The 18,796-nt window shown below is 42.8% G+C and overlaps 1 protein-coding gene across 2 annotated transcripts in view; it reads right to left on the bottom strand.

Annotated features, from left to right (window-relative positions):
- NUP210 (nucleoporin 210) overlaps window positions 1-18,796 on the bottom strand; it is a 66,289-nt gene that overhangs the window by 11,917 nt on the left and 35,576 nt on the right. For both annotated transcript variants that reach the window (XM_083156416.1, XM_083156418.1), the window contains 16 exons: window positions 18,250-18,354; window positions 17,312-17,413; window positions 15,899-16,027; window positions 14,800-14,927; window positions 14,547-14,682; window positions 12,922-12,984; window positions 12,643-12,822; window positions 12,185-12,265; window positions 11,000-11,131; window positions 9,718-9,876; window positions 8,722-8,813; window positions 8,189-8,363; window positions 4,365-4,540; window positions 3,982-4,202; window positions 1,891-2,027; window positions 747-870 (listed from right to left, as the gene is read on the bottom strand). In XM_083156416.1, the coding sequence (XP_083012542.1) occupies window positions 747-870; window positions 1,891-2,027; window positions 3,982-4,202; window positions 4,365-4,540; window positions 8,189-8,363; window positions 8,722-8,813; window positions 9,718-9,876; window positions 11,000-11,131; window positions 12,185-12,265; window positions 12,643-12,822; window positions 12,922-12,984; window positions 14,547-14,682; window positions 14,800-14,927; window positions 15,899-16,027; window positions 17,312-17,413; window positions 18,250-18,354 (2,140 nt within the window). The remainder of the gene's footprint in view (window positions 1-746; window positions 871-1,890; window positions 2,028-3,981; window positions 4,203-4,364; window positions 4,541-8,188; window positions 8,364-8,721; window positions 8,814-9,717; window positions 9,877-10,999; window positions 11,132-12,184; window positions 12,266-12,642; window positions 12,823-12,921; window positions 12,985-14,546; window positions 14,683-14,799; window positions 14,928-15,898; window positions 16,028-17,311; window positions 17,414-18,249; window positions 18,355-18,796) is intronic.

Here is an 18,796-nt window from a genome sequence, read left to right as displayed (position 1 = left end):
AATATCCCAAGCAGTCAGAGTAGGCGCTCTACAAAGTTATTCAGAGTGACCCGTCCCGCCACCAATGTAGCCTCTAACAAGCAGCTCATTGCAGCCTTCACACGGGTCAGAACTGGCAAACACACTGTAATGTAGGCCTGGGGGATGACCACCATGATCCAAAGGGCTATAGTCTGCTTGGAGGCTGGCCATTACTTGTCCTCAGAGTGATCCAAACTCAAAATATCAGTAGTGATATCCAAAAAGAAGAGAACCATGGTTGGCTGTATTGAGGGCTTCGTCTTCAGAATTACACTATACAGGTGTGATTTGAACAATAGAGAAGGGCAGTACAAAGAGTCACGTTCTGATGGTCTTCCAAGAAATATAGTGTACTTCAATTTATAATAGTACAAACTGTTCGTTTGCAAGAACCAGGGTAAGGCCCAAAGGTAGAACATAAAGGAATCAAACATGGAACATCCCATAATAAGATTAGTAAAAGCAAATGGCTCCCAATGAGTCTTATTTATCCTATTTTAAAATGTAATCATTAATGCATTAAAAACCCTTACGTAAAAGATCTATAACCCAATACTAAATGCTGCACACTAAAAAGCATTTCATGGAGAAATAAATTTACCATGGCAGATGATAGTTAAACAAAAGCAGAAGCAAGTGCTAAGTGACCAGCCACATTGTTATATTATTACTGCTTAAAGAGCCAATTCAGCCTGAATGCTATGAGAAACATTTGTTACACTTACCTTTCAAATTATTGCTATTTCCCCCAATTTCAACCAGAAATGTATGCACGTTTGCAGTCTGCAAATTGATTTTCTCTCCATTTGCATCTAGAGCTCGAGTTCTTTGTGGATATCGTATTAACACCTGAAACAGACTTCAATGTTAGATATACAAATATACTGCTGCATAATAGGCTAACTGGCACTCAGAAGGCATGCAATTATTTTAAATGTCGATTATTTTTAAAGAAATGAAATACACACTGTGCGGTTTGTAGGTTATTTGTGCTTGTGTGGTATATCATTTAGACCAGGCATGTCCAAACTGTGGCCCTCCAGCTGTTGTGAAACTACACATCCCAGCATGCCTTGCCATCGTTTTAGCATTCCCTAATAGCAAAACGGTGGCAAGGCATGATGGGACTTGTAGTTTCACAACAGCTGGAGGGCCATAGTTTGGACATGCCTGATTTAGACAATAAGCTCTACTGAGAGATGTACTGACAGATCAAATATTCCTTGTTTGCCCACCCTTCCAGGGGGCCGTGAGGGGGACCCGATAGTCGGGACCCTCCCGGCCATTCTGGGAGGGTAGGTAAGTATGATGTAATGTCAATGTAATACCAAAAGTAAAATAAAATGACGATGGACCTTCTGATTTAACAGACTACTAAGAAGCTGCTTTTGTCAAGAAATAAAGCAGCGACAAAAATATTGTGGATATGTTGAAATATGCAATTTAAGTAAAATGCAAAGACAACTTGGGACAAAACATCTTTATTGAAGGTCTACAACTAACAGAACTGCTCACAGATCACCAATCGCTCTGGTTGCTAGTAAGAATCGATCGCTTTGTGACATAACTTTGGGAAAGTTGGGAAAAATAAGGAAATCTACCAACAAAAGCATTCGGTTGCCAGTCATCCTTATAGGACTTTGGTTTACTATTAATCTAATGGATTTTGAGAAATATTAATTCATTATCAAAATTGGACATGACATAGTAAAATGAAAGATCTGTGATCGTTTGTGGGGGACATAAATTATCTGAATATATGCTGGATATACTTTATATGTGACAATAAATGCTTATATGCCTAGAACATGTATACTGTACAATAAGCTATCTGGCTAAAACCAAGTGAGTGTAGAGTGCTCTGATCACCTCGCTGTATGTCTTCAGGAGCCCAGGAATTTCATAATACACCGTCACAAATCCAGCATCCTTTGCTAAAGCAGCACCGGTTCTAGGATCAATCTGAAGGGTGGAGCTAGAGGAAGAACTCCACGTTCCAGCCAATCCTATTAAATTATAAAGGGCCTGTCATTTACTTCTGACATTACTCGTAACTACAGAATATTTGTCATTTACATACATATATGCCTGCGATGTGCCACCATAATCAGAGCTCCCACAGTCCAATCGTACATCAACAGCATCATGACAAATGGAACTGCCCCATAATGGTTTTCTTAACATATACAATAGGATAGTATATTTTTTTTATGTTGCCTAGATGTGAATGTAAAACAAATGTCTATGATTGGTGCATTACACTGCAGCATAACTATTCCCACTCAGCATCCATGTCAATAGTAGCGGTTAAAAAAAAAAAAAAAATAGTTGCAGCCTGTACAATAATAAATACAAGAAATAACAAACACCTTGTATAACATTCTATTAAACACTCACAACAATGGCTGTCTCCCCATCCACCCTCCTCAGCACTATTCAAAGAAAAACTTTTCTTCATATTTTAAATAGCACACACACAATGCAAGTAAAATACAGTAATGTCTCAACTGTTCAGCAATATTAGGCAGGAGATCAGCTGAACCAGGCCCAAGAGTGAGGTGTAGGGGACAGTAAGCCAAAGCCTTCCCTCTCTGCAGGAATTCCATCAGCAGGTTCTGTTAGAATGGCTGCACAGCGTTTTCTGGGCTGGCCAGTCTAGGAGGGGGCGGAGTTAGCCTGGGACAGGTCGCCTAGGCATCCTCCCCTTCAGATTCTAAAACCCCAGGTATACTGCACACCTGCCCTGCTGCTGTACCCTGGTTGTCTAGTGAGGAAGTGCAGAGGGCTGGGCACACACTGCATCTGGGGGCAAGGTATAGGGGTAGGGGACAGGAAGGCCAGGCATTGTGGGAGATTTGATTTAGCCACTGTAAGGATTATCCTGTGCAGTGGACAAAAAAAAAAAAAAAAAAAAAAAGATCAATTCAATCACATTCATCAAAGCTTCGAATTAGATAGAGGACAAAAATAAAGTAGCAATCTGTCATATTTCATACACTAGGGTAAATGAATTATACCCACACAATACGTGCCTGCAATAATGTTCCCCGCTTCGCCTTTTTACCAAGGCAAAGAAAGCAGCAGCACAGAGATTTATTAAACCTAACAAAGCTGATGGACTTTGTTTCTTCCACGACAAGCTCAACTAAGCATGCATGAGATCTCGCTAGTGAGATCACACATGCAGCCAGAGTAGTGATGGCCATCGGTGCAGTCGCCATTGATGGTTTCCATCGATAGTGATTCTGCAAACAGCCATCAATCGCTATAAACTAGGTGATGGACAACCTTTTGACTGACTGGCCCATAGGCAAATCAGAACATGGGGTGCAGCTTCTGAGTTGTCAGGGGGTGGAGCTATGCTCAGTGTCCCTGCATCTTGAAAAAAAAAACAAAAAACATTGTTTTTGCTGTGCCACCGATGTAGGGAAACCATCTGGTTCTCCTCCATTCATGGTAAAAGTATTTAACATTAGCCATAAACCATTGAGCTAGCCCAGAGCCAGGACATTGCTGTCCCTACTGGTGGATATGGGCAACACCACCTGGAGTAATCGAAATTGATAGCTTTAAGTGTTGGAATAGTCATCCCTGCTAACCATTCATACATTGCCTCCTGGTATAAGCGTGCTAGTTTGTAGATAGCAGCGACAATAATAAGAGATGTGCATAGCAACCCTGTAACCGAGTACACTTCCCCATACATGCAGGAAAAGCAGCAGCAGTGCAGATAGCGGCTTCTTCACCATTAATAGTATTCATACATTTACCCCAGTTTCAAATTACAGAAATTTAAATTATTAAAAAATAAAAACTGCTGGGCAATTTGATTAGCAAACAAAACTTCGTTTTAGGGTCATTAATATGCATCATATCTAAAAAATAAGAACACAAAAAAGGAAATCAGCCTATTTATACACTGTAGATGCAAAAAAAAAAAAAACACAGAAAAATTCTTACCGTCCTGAGTGTTTACTGCACATGTAAAGCAAATGACATCACCAACTGTGGCCTCTTCCTTTACACGGGGGTAAATGCTATGTTCTACGGGCAAGGGAATGTAATCTGAGATTCCAGGGTTCTCAATGTCCCACACTTTAAATATTGTGAATCCGATATTGACTGTGCGCACAATGAGACTGTCATTTGTGGCTCCCTTTGCAATCTGTACAAAGTCATCTCTGAAACCACAGAAAATATAAAATCATATAAACATTGAATCCCGCCTGTGATTTTTCAGTCGAGCTGACCGAGAACGGGACAGGGTCACTGCTGTCGAGCCAGATCAACAGCCGTGATCCCACATTGATTCCCCCCCATAGGGTTATGCAGCAAACACTCACCTGTTAATTGCAAAGTTGAGAACAGAATTCTGCGCATGGAAAACCTCGCCAGTGTTATCATGGAAACGGGCTGAGAAACGCAACGTTACACCCAATGGAATTGCGACCAGTGAATGCGTGCTTCCCATGTGAAACACAGGACTGGTTACTATGCTCATATACGAAATTGGCGACACCTGTTTAAAAAAAAAAAAAAAAGGAGGGATTCCTCAGTAATTAAGATAGTGAAGAAATACATTGGGTTATACCATCATCTTCACAGTTGCAATTGTAAAAATGTAGGGCATTTCTTAAATCTACAAAACTTTAAAGTTTCCACAGACAACAGAATAAGTGGCTTCTTATTACAGAAAATCACATGATCACAAGTTTAGAACAACCAATAAGAAGGCTGCCGCCTCATTTTTAATTAAACCTTTTTAAAGAGGACAAGTGGAGTTGGTGTCCATTTGCCCCAATTTTCTAGTACATACCGTATTATGGTGTTGTATTATGGGGTTAGAGAACAGCAAATATTCCCCCCAAACAGCGAGGCTCGTTGCCAATGCAGGGAGCCTGCTGCATTTAGCCACAAGCCTCGCTGTTTTAGCAGCCGCATATGCCATTTTTCCCTTGCTCCAAAAACCTAGCAAGGGGGAAACGGCGTGTGCAGGGGGTCAGTTGAATACTGAACCTGCGAGCAGGCAGCACTGCTCGCTGTCACAGCTCGCAAAAAGCATTGAATACCCCCCCTCTAAATTGATAGCTACCATCTGATTGGCATTAGAAATCTCCTTACTTATATTGAACTACTCAAATGTGACTGATACACATGTGAGCGTTTTTTTTTTTGTTTTGTTTTTTACTGTTGGACCTCATTATCACATCTGCAAGGGGACACATGGATGTGTCCCCTTGGCTATAACAACGCTACAAAAACACGGTGATGGTGCGTGTTTGGTCACTACTGGAAAATAGAAAGTGAGTGGCATGTGTCCAACCAATATCTGTAGGATAAAAGGGTACTCTTTACCTAGAACGGCGCCCATCGCGACCATCGAATGCACAAAAAAAACGGGTGCGATGCGATGCCCGCGATTTCCCATAGGGACCAATGTTAAAAGTCAGATTGGACGCGATTTTAGTGTTCAATGCCTCAATGCCCGCGATTTTTCCATAGGAAACAATGTTAAATGGGCCACAGAGCCCTAATAGTCCCCCTGAAGTCTGAAATGGCCCCCACAATTTTTAACGGCACCCCACGATCAACGTCAACCCGAAGCGTGGCGAGCGCAGCGAGCCCGCGAGGGGCGGCGGTACGCGTCCTCTGACCTTTTCATACCCCCACTATCCACGTCGGCGTGGAGTTGAGAATAGAATAGTGTGGCGAGCGCAGCGAGCCCGAAGCGTGGCGAGCGCAGCGAGCCCCGCGAGGGGACGCGGATACCTTCACAGGTAAACGCGTCCCCTCGCGGGCTTCACAGGTGTCCGCGTCGCCACGGACACCTGTGAAGCCCGCGAGGGGACGCGTATAACTGTGAAGGTATCAGCATCCGCTCGCCACACTATTCTATTCTCAACTCCACGCAGACGTGGATAGTAGGGGAATGAAAAGGTCGGAGGACGCGTACCGCCGCCCCTCGCGGGCTCGCTGCGCTCGCCACGCTTCGGGTTCACGTTGATCGTGGGGTGGCGTTAAAAATTGTGGGGGCCATTTAAGACTTCAGGGGGACTATTAGGGCTCTGTGGCCCATTTAACATTGTTTCCTATGTAAAAATCGCGGGCATTGAGGCATTTAACACTAAAATCGCGTCCAATCTGACTTTTAACATTGATCCCTATGGGAAAATCGCGGGCATTGAGGCATTTAACACTAAAATCGCGTCCAATCTGACTTTTAACATTGATCCCTATGGGAAAATCGCGGGCATCGCGTCGCACCCGGTTTTTATGTACCCGCGATGCCCGCGATTTTTTGCCCGCGATGCTAATCACGGGCGCCGTTCTAGGTAAAGAATACCGATAAAAGTAGATCAATGAATGGTTTAGTGTGAAAAGGCCAGCCAGTAACAAACCTATTACAAAGTTACTGCTGGCTCACTTGTCTGGAGATCCAATGGGTGCATTGCAGTAAATTTAATGCCATTTACTGTCCAAACAGCAGCAATCATGGTCTGTATGACAGTGTTCCTGCTAGGCTGTTTTAGTGGGGCGCTGCGCCCTGCCAGATTTTTAAAGGGCAAAATGCGCCCTGCCCCAATATCAGCATCCAGCTAAAACAGCCTGGTGCCTGCCCCGACTGTGTGCACTGGGAAGTGCAGCGCCGCCTTAGACGGCGATTCCCAGCACTTCCCCGGCAGCATGGCAACTTTGGCGGGGCCAGGCCCGCACCCTTTAGTGACGGTGGCGGCCGGACCCGCCCCTTTTCATGACATCACGGCCCGGGCACGTCCCTTTTGTGACGTTGGCAGCCCGGGAACACCCACAACTGTGATGTCGGCGGGCCCGGTCCAACCCCTGTGCAGCGGCGCCCTGCCCGCCCGCATTTCTAGAGTGAACACTATATGAGAAATACTAACATTCAGCATTTCCCTGGATTGTATCAGAGATACCACATATGCGGCAGCCGTTTTGGTCCAGTGAAAATACATACTATGACCCTCACCACCTCCCCATAATGTGTGACAGGAGTAGCGCCTCAATTTTCTAAAGTGAGGGGTCCCTGGACCCACACATTTTTTGCTCAGTGTGATCACTGTGGTCTGCATGAGAGATAACATACAGCCATCCTGGTCGGTGTGAGAGATGGTTCTGGTTGATAAATCTAGTGTCTAGAAAGACAGCCAATAGGTGTACTCCAAAAGGCTGATATGCAATAGGGCAACAGGGTCAAAACGGTCAACATAAAAAGGTAGACATGAGTTCTTAATTTTATTCACCCTTAAATTGAGAATCAGACTGATACGTTTCAGTTACACCCACATCTACGATCGAATGGGCACCGCAGGCGGTAACCGGGCATTTGCAGGAAGGTTCCATTTAGTGATGGCATGTCAAGGGTGTGTACACAGAATTGCCAGCACCCAATACATGACTGGTGAACGGAAAATCACTGAGGCTATAAAGCCAAGTGCATGGATAGAGTTGGTGCTGTTACCGAGATGGGTACAACCCAGAATTTAGTTCCATGAAGCAAGTGTAACTGCGGCTTGCACTACAATAGTACAACTATTACTTGGCCTAACAATGAATAATATAAATAAGATAATTCTTCTTGTAGTATACTTAATTATCAAAAAAATAGTCCCTTCAGGATACTGTATCTATCTCTAAACACCAGGCCTAGCTGTACTTTTCTAAGAGATCCTGCATGCAACATCATACACCCAAGGGACAGCTGACATGGATTGTGATATATCCGTAATCCAGATTGGCTCGGCTATGAACTTTTAATAAACCACAGGCCAATTCTGCTCCAGCTCTATTGTACCTTAGTATATCAATCAGATCTACAGCCTAGCCATAAATAATGGTCTCCGCACCAGCGTTCAGAGCCAGCCAGGAAACTAATACAATGCGAGCTATAACTTATGTCACATTCCAGCAGTTCTACACAAGCACAACTCTGCACTTGGTATAATTGAGCTCCTAACACCGGACATCTGCACCTCAGGTAATTTAACTGATTGCTACAACAAGAGCTCCAGCAATACACAAGCGTTTCAGATCAAAGAGACAAAGTATAAAGGAAAAGTAGACAATAATTGTTCAATTAAATATTTTCTATCGTAGCCACTGTAAAATAACACATTACTCTACCTCCCCCAAAGTTGTCTGAATTTACCTTAACAGACACAATAATGGTTTGGTTGATTCCAAAAGGTTCCTGAGAAATAATTTCCACCACAGAAACTCCAGTGAGAGAACCTGATGTCAGCAGTCCATTGTCATCCACCTGAACAGCAGGCAACTTGTTGGGACTATTTAGTGTCCGGTAACTAACCGTGGCTGTATGATCCCTGCAAACAAACAGAAATGTGCAGTGATAAATGTACCAATACAACAATTCCTGAACTAGATATTGTGTGGGGTGAATAGGATCACATGTGGCTGCAAGTGCCCCAAGGCACCCCAGGATGCCACAGCACAGTGTTTGGGAACCACTGCGCTAGCCATTGCACAAGAAAGCTGAAGGGACTGGACCACGGCCATCTCCCCAAACCTCATGGAAATCGTATCACTGCCCTTAGGTCAGGTGTGGAACGCAAGTCTACATAGCCTTTAAGTGACATTCTATATATACATACATTGTAGAGGGGACTCTAAACACATTTAAAATAATTATGTAACAATACACACAGCAGACAATTGTGTTACCTGTTGGTTTGAAGCCTCAGGATGGAGTTTGGCGACATTAATATTTGTTCAGCTTCCACATTCGGGTTTATTAAATGTAAGTTTTCAAACACCTGGGACATAAAATTGTGGTTTAAAATGAGAAGACTTCCTGGATGCATTATTTTAACATTAATCAAATATAAAAATATAAGAAATATGAAAAACATCAAACGGGAGATCCAGCCATAATGACCACAAAAGTAAAATACAATTCAATTCTGCATAAAGTTAGAGACCTTTATGGGATTTTGCTAATCACCACTATTACATTGTGAATCCAATAATCTCCCTATTCGATAATCCTGGCAAATACCACTCATCGTCAATTGTTTCGGCATAATACCATGGCAGCTACATGGAAAAAAAAAACCACATGTCCTCACTGTTTGGGAGATCATAACTAAAGTTACCGCTTCATACTTTGAAACACAGCTCTAGCGTTATTTTTCCCCCCAACAACTTTAACAAAACCTAGGAGCCATGGGCTTCCTATTTTCATGTATTGATCAACCCCCACCCCACTCTAGCATTTAGCGGAGATCGACCTGCAACCCCCTATGTATCTGTCATCTGGTGCAACCGCAGTATGCTGGAGGTATGATCCGCTGACTGGGGCCCTGCCGTGAATGCGTGTGGCCGCATAGGAGCCTGTATGCACGCTCCTCGCAGCCAAGCTGGTTTCGCTGAACGGGAACAGTTTGGCCGCTGTGTCCCCAGCCATATTCTTATTTATTTTCTGCACTCTATTCCACCATTCATTTACAATGTGGTTGTGATTACCTAATCAGGTACATGAAAACAGACGATGGTCCTTAGAGGTTTAAGGTTCAGACTCCTTACTGTTGTACCAATTGTTTTCCCTGGGCCTCTACGTAGTGACAATTGTTTCCTATTATTAAAATGTTCACACAAACACTATTGTACAACAGGAATGTGGTCCATGGTAAACCAATGCATTGTTTTTGGATCAGTTACCTGAATCTGGATCTCATCAGATAGCTCCCGCGTCTGCCCAAAGAACTGATTGGCCATAGGGTCAGTTAAACGGATGGTCACTTTGAGTCCAGTTTTTCCTTTCATTTTGGCATAAACATTCATAGCAAAGTTGTATTTCTCAGGAAGGTTCACTGATGCCTGTTAGTAGAAAATCAGAAAAGCATTGTATAGTATGACTTAGCAGATATTAACTCCTTCACTACTGAGGCTTTTCTCCCCCCGTGCTGATCTGTTGGTTACATACAGCCCTTCAGCATAGTACCCACTCCGGTGGGCACCTAAAACAAACTGGGGAATGCTGGGATGCAGAAGGGAGGAGCCTGCCTCTCAAAGCTTTAGCATAGGTGCCTGGCACCTTTGGACCCTCCTACATCCCATGGTTGAGCTGTGTCACCAGGATGGATGAAAGAGAAATATTCATCATAACAAGTGTCCCGCCATCATGCATACGCCTCAGAACAGTACGGAAATCCAGCTACATTTAGAAAACATTGCCGGCCGTACATGGAGCTCCATTCATTGTGCATATGTGTGGTGCGAAAGATCAATAGAAGCATCCATATTTGGAATTAAGGTGGTCATACATCTACAGATCTATTGTCAGATTGGGCTGGTTGGAACAAAAACCTGATAATGGATGAGGGTAAATGACAGTTGACCATTGGCTTTGAAATGCTGGAAAACTGCCAAAAACTTTTCAAAAATCCATTACCAGGTTTTTGTTCCAATTAGCCCAATCTGACAATCGATCTGTAGATGTATGGCAGCCTTTATATTGGGCTATGAATGAGGTTAAAACTCATGTTTAAGAGCAATATAGTACCAAGCATTGCACAACATTTTGGAAGCAGTCTTGCTGAATTATATGTGGTAACCCTTGTGTCTATTGATGCATAGATGGTTGGGCTCTGGTCTCTAGATCTATGGACTTGCTAACAATAGTGTATATTGTTACTGTCTGGTAATCTGCTAACTACATCTAAGGGAGCACATCTACCAAATAACAAATTCTAATAGCTTCTTGTAACAGAAAACTCAACAGTATCTTTGCAGCTGGCGTATGGCAGCCAGCAATCTGTGGCGGATTACTGGCTGCACTTTAAAAGCTGAGCAGAACTTCCCCCTTCTCTCACCCAACACTTCCAGCATAGTGTAGAAGTTATTTCCCAAGAGCATTGTAATCCCAAGCAATCTGTATATGTCCATAGGAAAATGATGGTTCCTAATTAAAACCCGTTACCTACTGTATTGTACGGCTCACCTCATCATGTCTGCTCTTCAATTCCACAAAATCCCGTTTCACCACAGACCATTGGAAGAGGAGTCCAGGAACAGCATTACCAAAGGAGAATGGTGTTTGGTTGCTGGATATTCCCATCACATAAACCGGCATCTGTTGTGAAATAACAAATGATTCTACACATGCATAATATATATTGGCACATAATGTATTTATTACACATGACATGCTAACTGTATGAGAATGTAAACTATCACCTCTCTTTCCCTGCCAGCTTCTTCTGGAAGTCCCAAGCAGGTCTGATCTCAGACTCTGATCCACACAGAACCACTCATCAGATCAGATGTTAAATGCAACCGGTTTGGCCACTTTTCACGTGGATTTCTCGGCCCAAAACATCAGAATCGGGTGAAAAGAGGCCAAATCGAACAAGTGTATGTCCAGTTTAAGATTTCTCTTGGCCTGTCCCCTCCTCTGAAGTTCACTTCATCACGAAGTTTGACTTGGTTTGACTAAGGGGTGTATTCAAATCTGCAGCTGCTATTCCCGACGGGGGAAATAGCAGTGGTGCCCTATTCAATGTTGTATTTCCTGACAGCACTGAACAGGGATCTCCACAGTACGGGCCCAACTTTAGAAGCAGTTTGTCCGCGGCTGTATCTCCCGGCCACGCCCCTTTTCAGCATTAGGGACATTGAATCCCACCTGCGGATTGCCAGTCCTGCCAGTCGAGAATAGGACAGGGCCACAGCTGTTGGCTAGCCTTGACAGTCGTGACGCGGGTTTGAATATCCCCCTAAGTCTCTGACCAGCTTAACATGCACAATACACCACATCACTAAAGCCTACCAGGCCTTCTCTCAACTCCTCTTTCGCTCACTTCTCTCAGTTCACCCTCCATTTAGAATGAAAGATTTCAGGCAGAGTCTTCTCATTTCATCTTCCCTTTGTACGTTATTTACAACCAAAGATGCTGGTCTGTCTTCCCTCAATCAGCGACTCTGATGTTCCATGCTTGCCCATATGATGAGTAAAATATTACGGATAAGAACATGTCATGTGACTGCTCATTGCCGTGTATTTATGCTGTTTATTTGATTTGATTGTAGGTGTACCAAATCTATTATGCTCATGCACCTTCTTGTACCTAATAAAATGAATAACTTGATGACTTCTGGTTGCTACTTTCTATTGCACCAGACTCACCTGTGTGCCACTTTTCATTCTGGTGACAGGCGCATGAATCCGGACACCTTTCAGCTGTATCACTTCAACCTCCACTTTATCCTGAAATTATAAACGGGATGAACAGATGCCCTCCAATTCTGGTATGAACACATTTATTTTTCAGCACTGAGGTCATCGGTTTGATCCCCACCATGGCCCTAACTGTGTGGCATTTGTATATTCTCCCCGTACTTGCGTGGGTTTCCTCCGGGTACTCCCGTTTCCTCCCACAATCCAAAAATATACTGGCAGGCTAATTGGCTACCAACAAATTAACCCTCTGTGTGTGCGTGTACATGGAGTAGGGAATATAGATTGTAAGCTGCACTGGGGCCGGGGCAGATGTGAATGTTGAAATATTCTCTGTAAAGCGCTGCGGAATATGTGTGCTATATATAAGAAACTGTAAATAAATATTCCTGGCAACAGAACATTACCTTAGACACAATAACCATTTTTCCAGATTCGGTATCAACAGCTTGAATGACTCCAGTCACTGTCCCATTTCCGATCATTGTCCCTTTCACCAATCCATTACCGCCTACAGATGCAACATTCCCATCCGTGATGGAGAAATTGATGTTAGACTGAGGCTGAGGACCCCCTTCTGATGTGATCTAGAAGCAGTGCAATATAGAAGTGGATACATTATGATACTATATGCACCATAATAATAATAATAACAAACACCACACTGCATCCCACAAAATATGTACCTGCATTGTGGCACCAATGAGGAGTGTAATCCGTCTAGGTAAAAGCCGGAACGGAGGGAACACCTGTGACACAGTAGAGATGAACGGGACATATAAGCCAAAATAAACTGATCAGATAAAAGCCTTTGGCCCACACTAGAAATTTAATATGTGCAATATCAAGAAGCTTGCATGCTTGCTCAAGTTAATGCATACTCGGTTGCAGACTCGGAGGTGAGGTGGGTGTACATAATAACTCAGTTTACCCTTTATGTAATGCACTATTCACTTTTCAATGTAGTCCCCATCCCTTTCCCACGTGCGCCAACATTTGACGAGTCGGGCAACCCTGTCAGAGAAGAAAGCTGGTGGTTGTTTTGTGGACACCAGGACCGAATGGGAGCTTTCAACTCGTCGAGTTGAAGTGTTGACCGTTATAAAAGGTGCTCTTTCATCTTTGGGAAGAGGTGAAAGACGCAGGGTGCAAGGTCGGGGTTGTACGACAGGTGTGGCAGAACCTCCTTGAACTGCAGGCGCTGTAACCCTCTTCCCAAATATGAAAGCGCACCATAAGGGTCAACACTTCAACTCTGACGACGAGGTGAAAGCTGACATTCAGTCCTGGTGTTGACAACCACAACCAGCTTTCTTCTCTGACAGGTTTGCCCGACTCTTTAAGTCTTGGCGCACATGCGTGGAAAGGGATGGGGATACATAAAAAAAAAAGTGAATAGTGCATGACAGAGGATAAACAGAGTTATCATGTACAAAAAAAAAAAGTGTTCAAATGCGTTCACAAAAAAAAAAAAAAAAAAAAAATAACTTATATAGCCATGGAGGCATTACTTTTCAATCCAGCCTCATAATTCCAAATTAAAATCTCTTGAAATGGATCACATCTGACATGAAAACGTTCGGCATGTTTAATGCCAAAATCTCTTACCGCCCACAAAAAAAACTTTTCTCTGCCTGACTCCGAGCTTCTTCATTATTTTCAAATTGTTCATTTGTGGAAAACTATCATAAAGAGCCTACAGCCTACCCCCACTATCCACGTCGGCGTGGAGTTGATTTTAGATAGCGTGGCGAGCAAAGCGGTTATATGCTGTTGTATTGTGATAACTATTCTGTTGACAATGTGATAACTTTGTACGTTTCCGGAATCTAGATATGCCCTTCCCCCCTTTTCTTTTTTCTTTATCGCCTTAAAAATGTAACCTTTCCATAAAAATGATTGATGTTAAAAAAAAAAAAAAAAATTGTAGGCGATTCACTTTGGCTAAACTGAAGCGCCGAGATGGCATCATAGACCTTTGAACTGCATTATTAGCATGTTTACGGATATAAATATAGAAATTTAATTTATCATACACAGTCTCCATACTACATAAATCATAACAGAACTTGCTGATCTTACAGTATTTCCATTAAGGGTTAGACCAGGGATTGGGGGAACCTTTGGCCCTCCAGCTGTTGATGAGCTACGCATCCCAGCATGCCCTGCAACAGTTTTAGCATGTCCAAATAGTAAAACTGTTGCAGGGCATGCTGGGACATGTAGTTCATCAACAGCTGGAGGGCCTTCGGTTCCACATCCCTGGGTTAGACCTTTGTGGAAACTTCAATGCGTACACTACTCGAGTTACCTCCAGTGACCTTGGTGAAGAATCTAATTTGTTCCCAGCTTGGTCAATGGCAGATGCGGTGAGACTTGTTTGCCCTATGGCCAGACCATGGACAGAATAGACGGCAGTGACCTCATCAACCTTCTCATTGAGTGCTCTGCAAGATGAAATCATGTTGGTTCACAATAAGACCTAGGCATTCCACATTATGTTCCCTAGGTTGTAAATCAAACCTAAACTACTACTAAAATAAACATTGACAAAACATACTCACTTGATTGTCACAATCTGTGATGACGACCCCAGCACCAAGTCCATATAAGCAAAATATTTAGCGAGGAATGGTTTTTGGGAAGAGTCCAGGACCTTCACATAGGCTTTAACAGTCTTTCCTATTTCTACCTGTAGAGCAATTGAAAACACTTGTTTAGGACTCTATATAACATCTGATTTACATAATTAAGGAAACCATAATTAGCAAGATTTTCTTTGACACACAACCAATATGCTACAGCAGCGGTTCTCAAACTGTGGGCCCTGACCCCAAAGTGGGTCCCAACCTTCTCAGCATGGGGTCACGACTCCATGTTGCAGACCATCAGGCTGATGACTTTTCTAATCTCAGTCAGTGATTGAAGGAGTCTGAAAAATCTGTTGAATTGTCTGTTATTTTAGACTCCTCCCATCATACTCTGCCTCCACAATGCTGCCATGTATGTGCTGTCTGCTGACTACATGTGATGTGATGTGATGACCTTCTGCACTAACTTGCTGGGGTCCTGTCATAATTTTTATTGTTTTTTGTTGATGGGGTCCCAGAGCAAAATAGTTTAAGGACCCATGTGCTACATACAGTATATTCAATGGATTACTAAATTCAGTTGTTTCTAGATTCAACTAAAGGTGCACACTTGGGCGTCTTTGCCCTTAAGTGAAGCTATGAAAATCACTGGCCAATAAATCGCTTAGTAGAAGGGGGGGGTGGGGGGGTGTAATAAAATTACTATTACTATACTCTTACTATGGAAAGTGGTTCACTCTGCTTGTAATGCAGGTCGGTGGCAGCCAGCGATAATGCGGGAGTGTACATTAGCGCTCACCGCCCACCCACACTAGGAGATTTTTAGCTAAAAACAGTGCAAAGGTGAAAAGTGAGCTACTCAAAATCGCCTATTGTTTATGGGTCTAAAGAGTTTTGCATCCTCTGATCACCGTGCAGCGTTTACTGCATGCTAGTAATAATGTGATGGGATTAGACCAACACATTACAACAATATTTGAACAAAGAAAAAAAAACACCTACATTGCAGAAACCAATTTTGTTCAACCGCTGGTCACAGCATTGTGTTATGAATGATCATAAACAACATTACCTTATCAACCACTCTAACATCCACCTGGAAAATATCAGACACATAAACACTGACGGTAGCTGGTGCTGGGAAAGCCAGACAAAGATCATAGACCATGATTGATAATGTCCCTGGGCGCAGAGGATAAACCTGTAAGAAAAAAAAGCACAGGTCTTACAGCCACATACAGAAATACAGAAGCATCATTACACCACATTGATTTAGTATATTTAATAACACCAATATAGCTCTACTAATATATTAACCCAAGGATGAGTAACTCCAATCCTGTAATGAGCTGTGAAACAACTGGCACCTAAAGGTTACTACACACACGGAACATCACAGGAACATGGTATAAAAGGAGAAGTGAACAAAATGGTAAATAAAGGAAGGATAATCAGGAAAGACAATAAAGGAAACAGCTTAGTAGTATCAGAGCATGTATTAATACACATGTTGAATACAGAAGAATCATTTTTCACAGGATCATTGTTTTTTGCGGGGTTACATCGTACCACTGTAAGTCCTTACTAAAATCTGGACTGCATTTAAATGCCACATGCTACTCAAATTACTCTGCAGTAGAACACAATAAATCCAACACCAGCTATAGGCCGTGGCTCACAAATCCAAAATAAGTAATTTCTTAAGCATGAATGATATAGTAACACCCTTGTTTCTGATTGTTCAACTTACACATACTTTGATCATGCACAAAAGGACTTAAATTTTTTTTTTACAAAATGACACAAATGCTTTTCAAGTTAAATTTTGGGTCCTCTGCCCATTGAAATACACAAATATTTTGGATTACGCAAAAATATGATATCCAAATTATGTGTAGATGACTCAACCTGTGAAAGTAGTAAATTAAATAATCCCTCTTTGCACGGTTTAATACCCTTAGACCAGTGGTTCACAAACTCTCTCATTCTGAGGCAACCTTATAGTTATTTCAAGACACCACAAGCTAGAATAAAAATTAGACTGCTCCGTAATTGAAGTAGTTGGCCAAAATAAATTCCATTGCAGCCCCCTTTATGTACATCAAAATATTAGCAAAAAGTGAGATTGTTGTATGCATCTATCCTGTTAGTAAACATATCAAGAGGCTATAGTTCCATAATTTCTTTCCTTAGGACAGGAATACGGATGTCTACCCAACCGATCCGATGGGCGATGGGACCCTGCATCATCCAGTGCGTACATACTAGCACAATGCATGGGATGACAGTGCGATATAGGAATCCATACTGCGTAATAATACACCATAGCTTCTGGTTGGCTGTACAACCCGAAGGAGCACACAAATCACACACACTTAAAGACACTGTATGTCCAATTTGTCATTGGTGCATAATCCTGCATGACATTAGGTTACAGGACATACCGAGGAGAACTTTCAATGTTAAAATGCAATTTTGCTCTTACCGTCACAATTCCCTTTGTTTCTTGAAAGGCTGTATTAACAATATTGGAAACACTGCTATTGATGAAAAAATATCCCGATCCCTCCAGAATTGTGAATTCAGCCTGAAAGTTGAAGTAATGGAGATTTAAAGTAACTGCTCCAATAATTCCATACATAACTTTCATTAAAATAGCATATTAGACAGGGAAAACTTACAAATACATATTTGCTATGATTTGATGCATGGTAACCATAAGGAACTGACTGCTCCTGAGGCTATAGATTCATATTACAGAGGGCCTAATACAATACAATACTCTCCTATACGAATGGGGCCTATACATGGGGCGAGATCAGCCCATTTTCTACGCCATCTGACTAGATCACTTAGAAAATGACCCTACATCACTCCGTGTGTAAGCGCCAAAGTGATGTGCAGCCTTGCGCGTCGCCATTTTATGGTGATTTTAGGGTGATTAAGATCCTGCATGCATGCTATGTGTATGCAGGATAAATCTAGTAAGCTTGCCAGGCAGGACCAGTGTTCTTACCGAAGTACACTGGCCCTGACAGATCGCTCAGCACACATCGCTAAGCACAGTCACCCTGAGTGTAGGCCCCATAAATTGCTCAGCACAAAGTTTTTGTGTAAATCTCTTCATGTGTATGGAAGATATAGAATGTGGGACATCAACACATAATTGCTCAGAACAGGATGCAGTCAATTTACCTACAATCAAAATACCGACGCCAGGATCCATACAGCCACAATCCTAACGGGGTGAGCACAATAACGCCCCTTACAGGCTCGCTGCGGGCCCGGTGCCGCGCTAGTTTAGTCGTGGACACCACCAGAGGGAGAATATGTCCGGATTCCGACCGCCGGTATCTTGATCGCATCCCAGGTGCTCCTAGTCTGAGCTAGCACATAGCACCAGTCAGGCACATGCAAACTCACCGTTACATCAGGATGATTGTAAAGGGAAATTGATCCAGGATTTACTCTTACATCCTCCACAAGCAGAAGTTCTAAACTAGCAGAGACCGGTGTCAATACTTTGACCTGGAACATACAAGACCATAAAATATAACACTTGCTAAAAACATCAACACACATGTACATTTAAATGAAAAGACAATGAATACATTTTAACATTACATTTGGTACTTCCCTATGCAAATTCCGGTACTTGTGTACTAGCACGGTGCTCCGATAATGAGTCGCCCAATTTTTTAATCGAATCGCATCGCATGCCATACACCCGATGGCATGCGATGTGATTTTAACTCATATTCGATATTAAATTGTATAAGCACCCTAATGGGTGCTTTTAAGCACCCTAATGGGTGCAATGCTTAAATGCACCCCCACGCCACCCCCCAAGTATAAACGTGAACCCGAAGTGTGGCGAGCGCAGCAAACCCGCGAGGGGCGGCGGTACTTTTCCTACCCCCACTATCCACGTCGGTGTGGAGTTGAGAATAGAAAGTGTGGCGAGCGCAGC

The sequence above is a fragment of the Crinia signifera genome, chromosome 8 (assembly GCF_055691185.1).
Source record: "Crinia signifera chromosome 8, ASM5569118v1, whole genome shotgun sequence".
NCBI lineage: Eukaryota > Metazoa > Chordata > Amphibia > Anura > Myobatrachidae > Crinia > Crinia signifera.
Note: the sequence above shows the minus strand (reverse complement) of the source record. Positions and strands in the feature narration are given on the sequence as shown.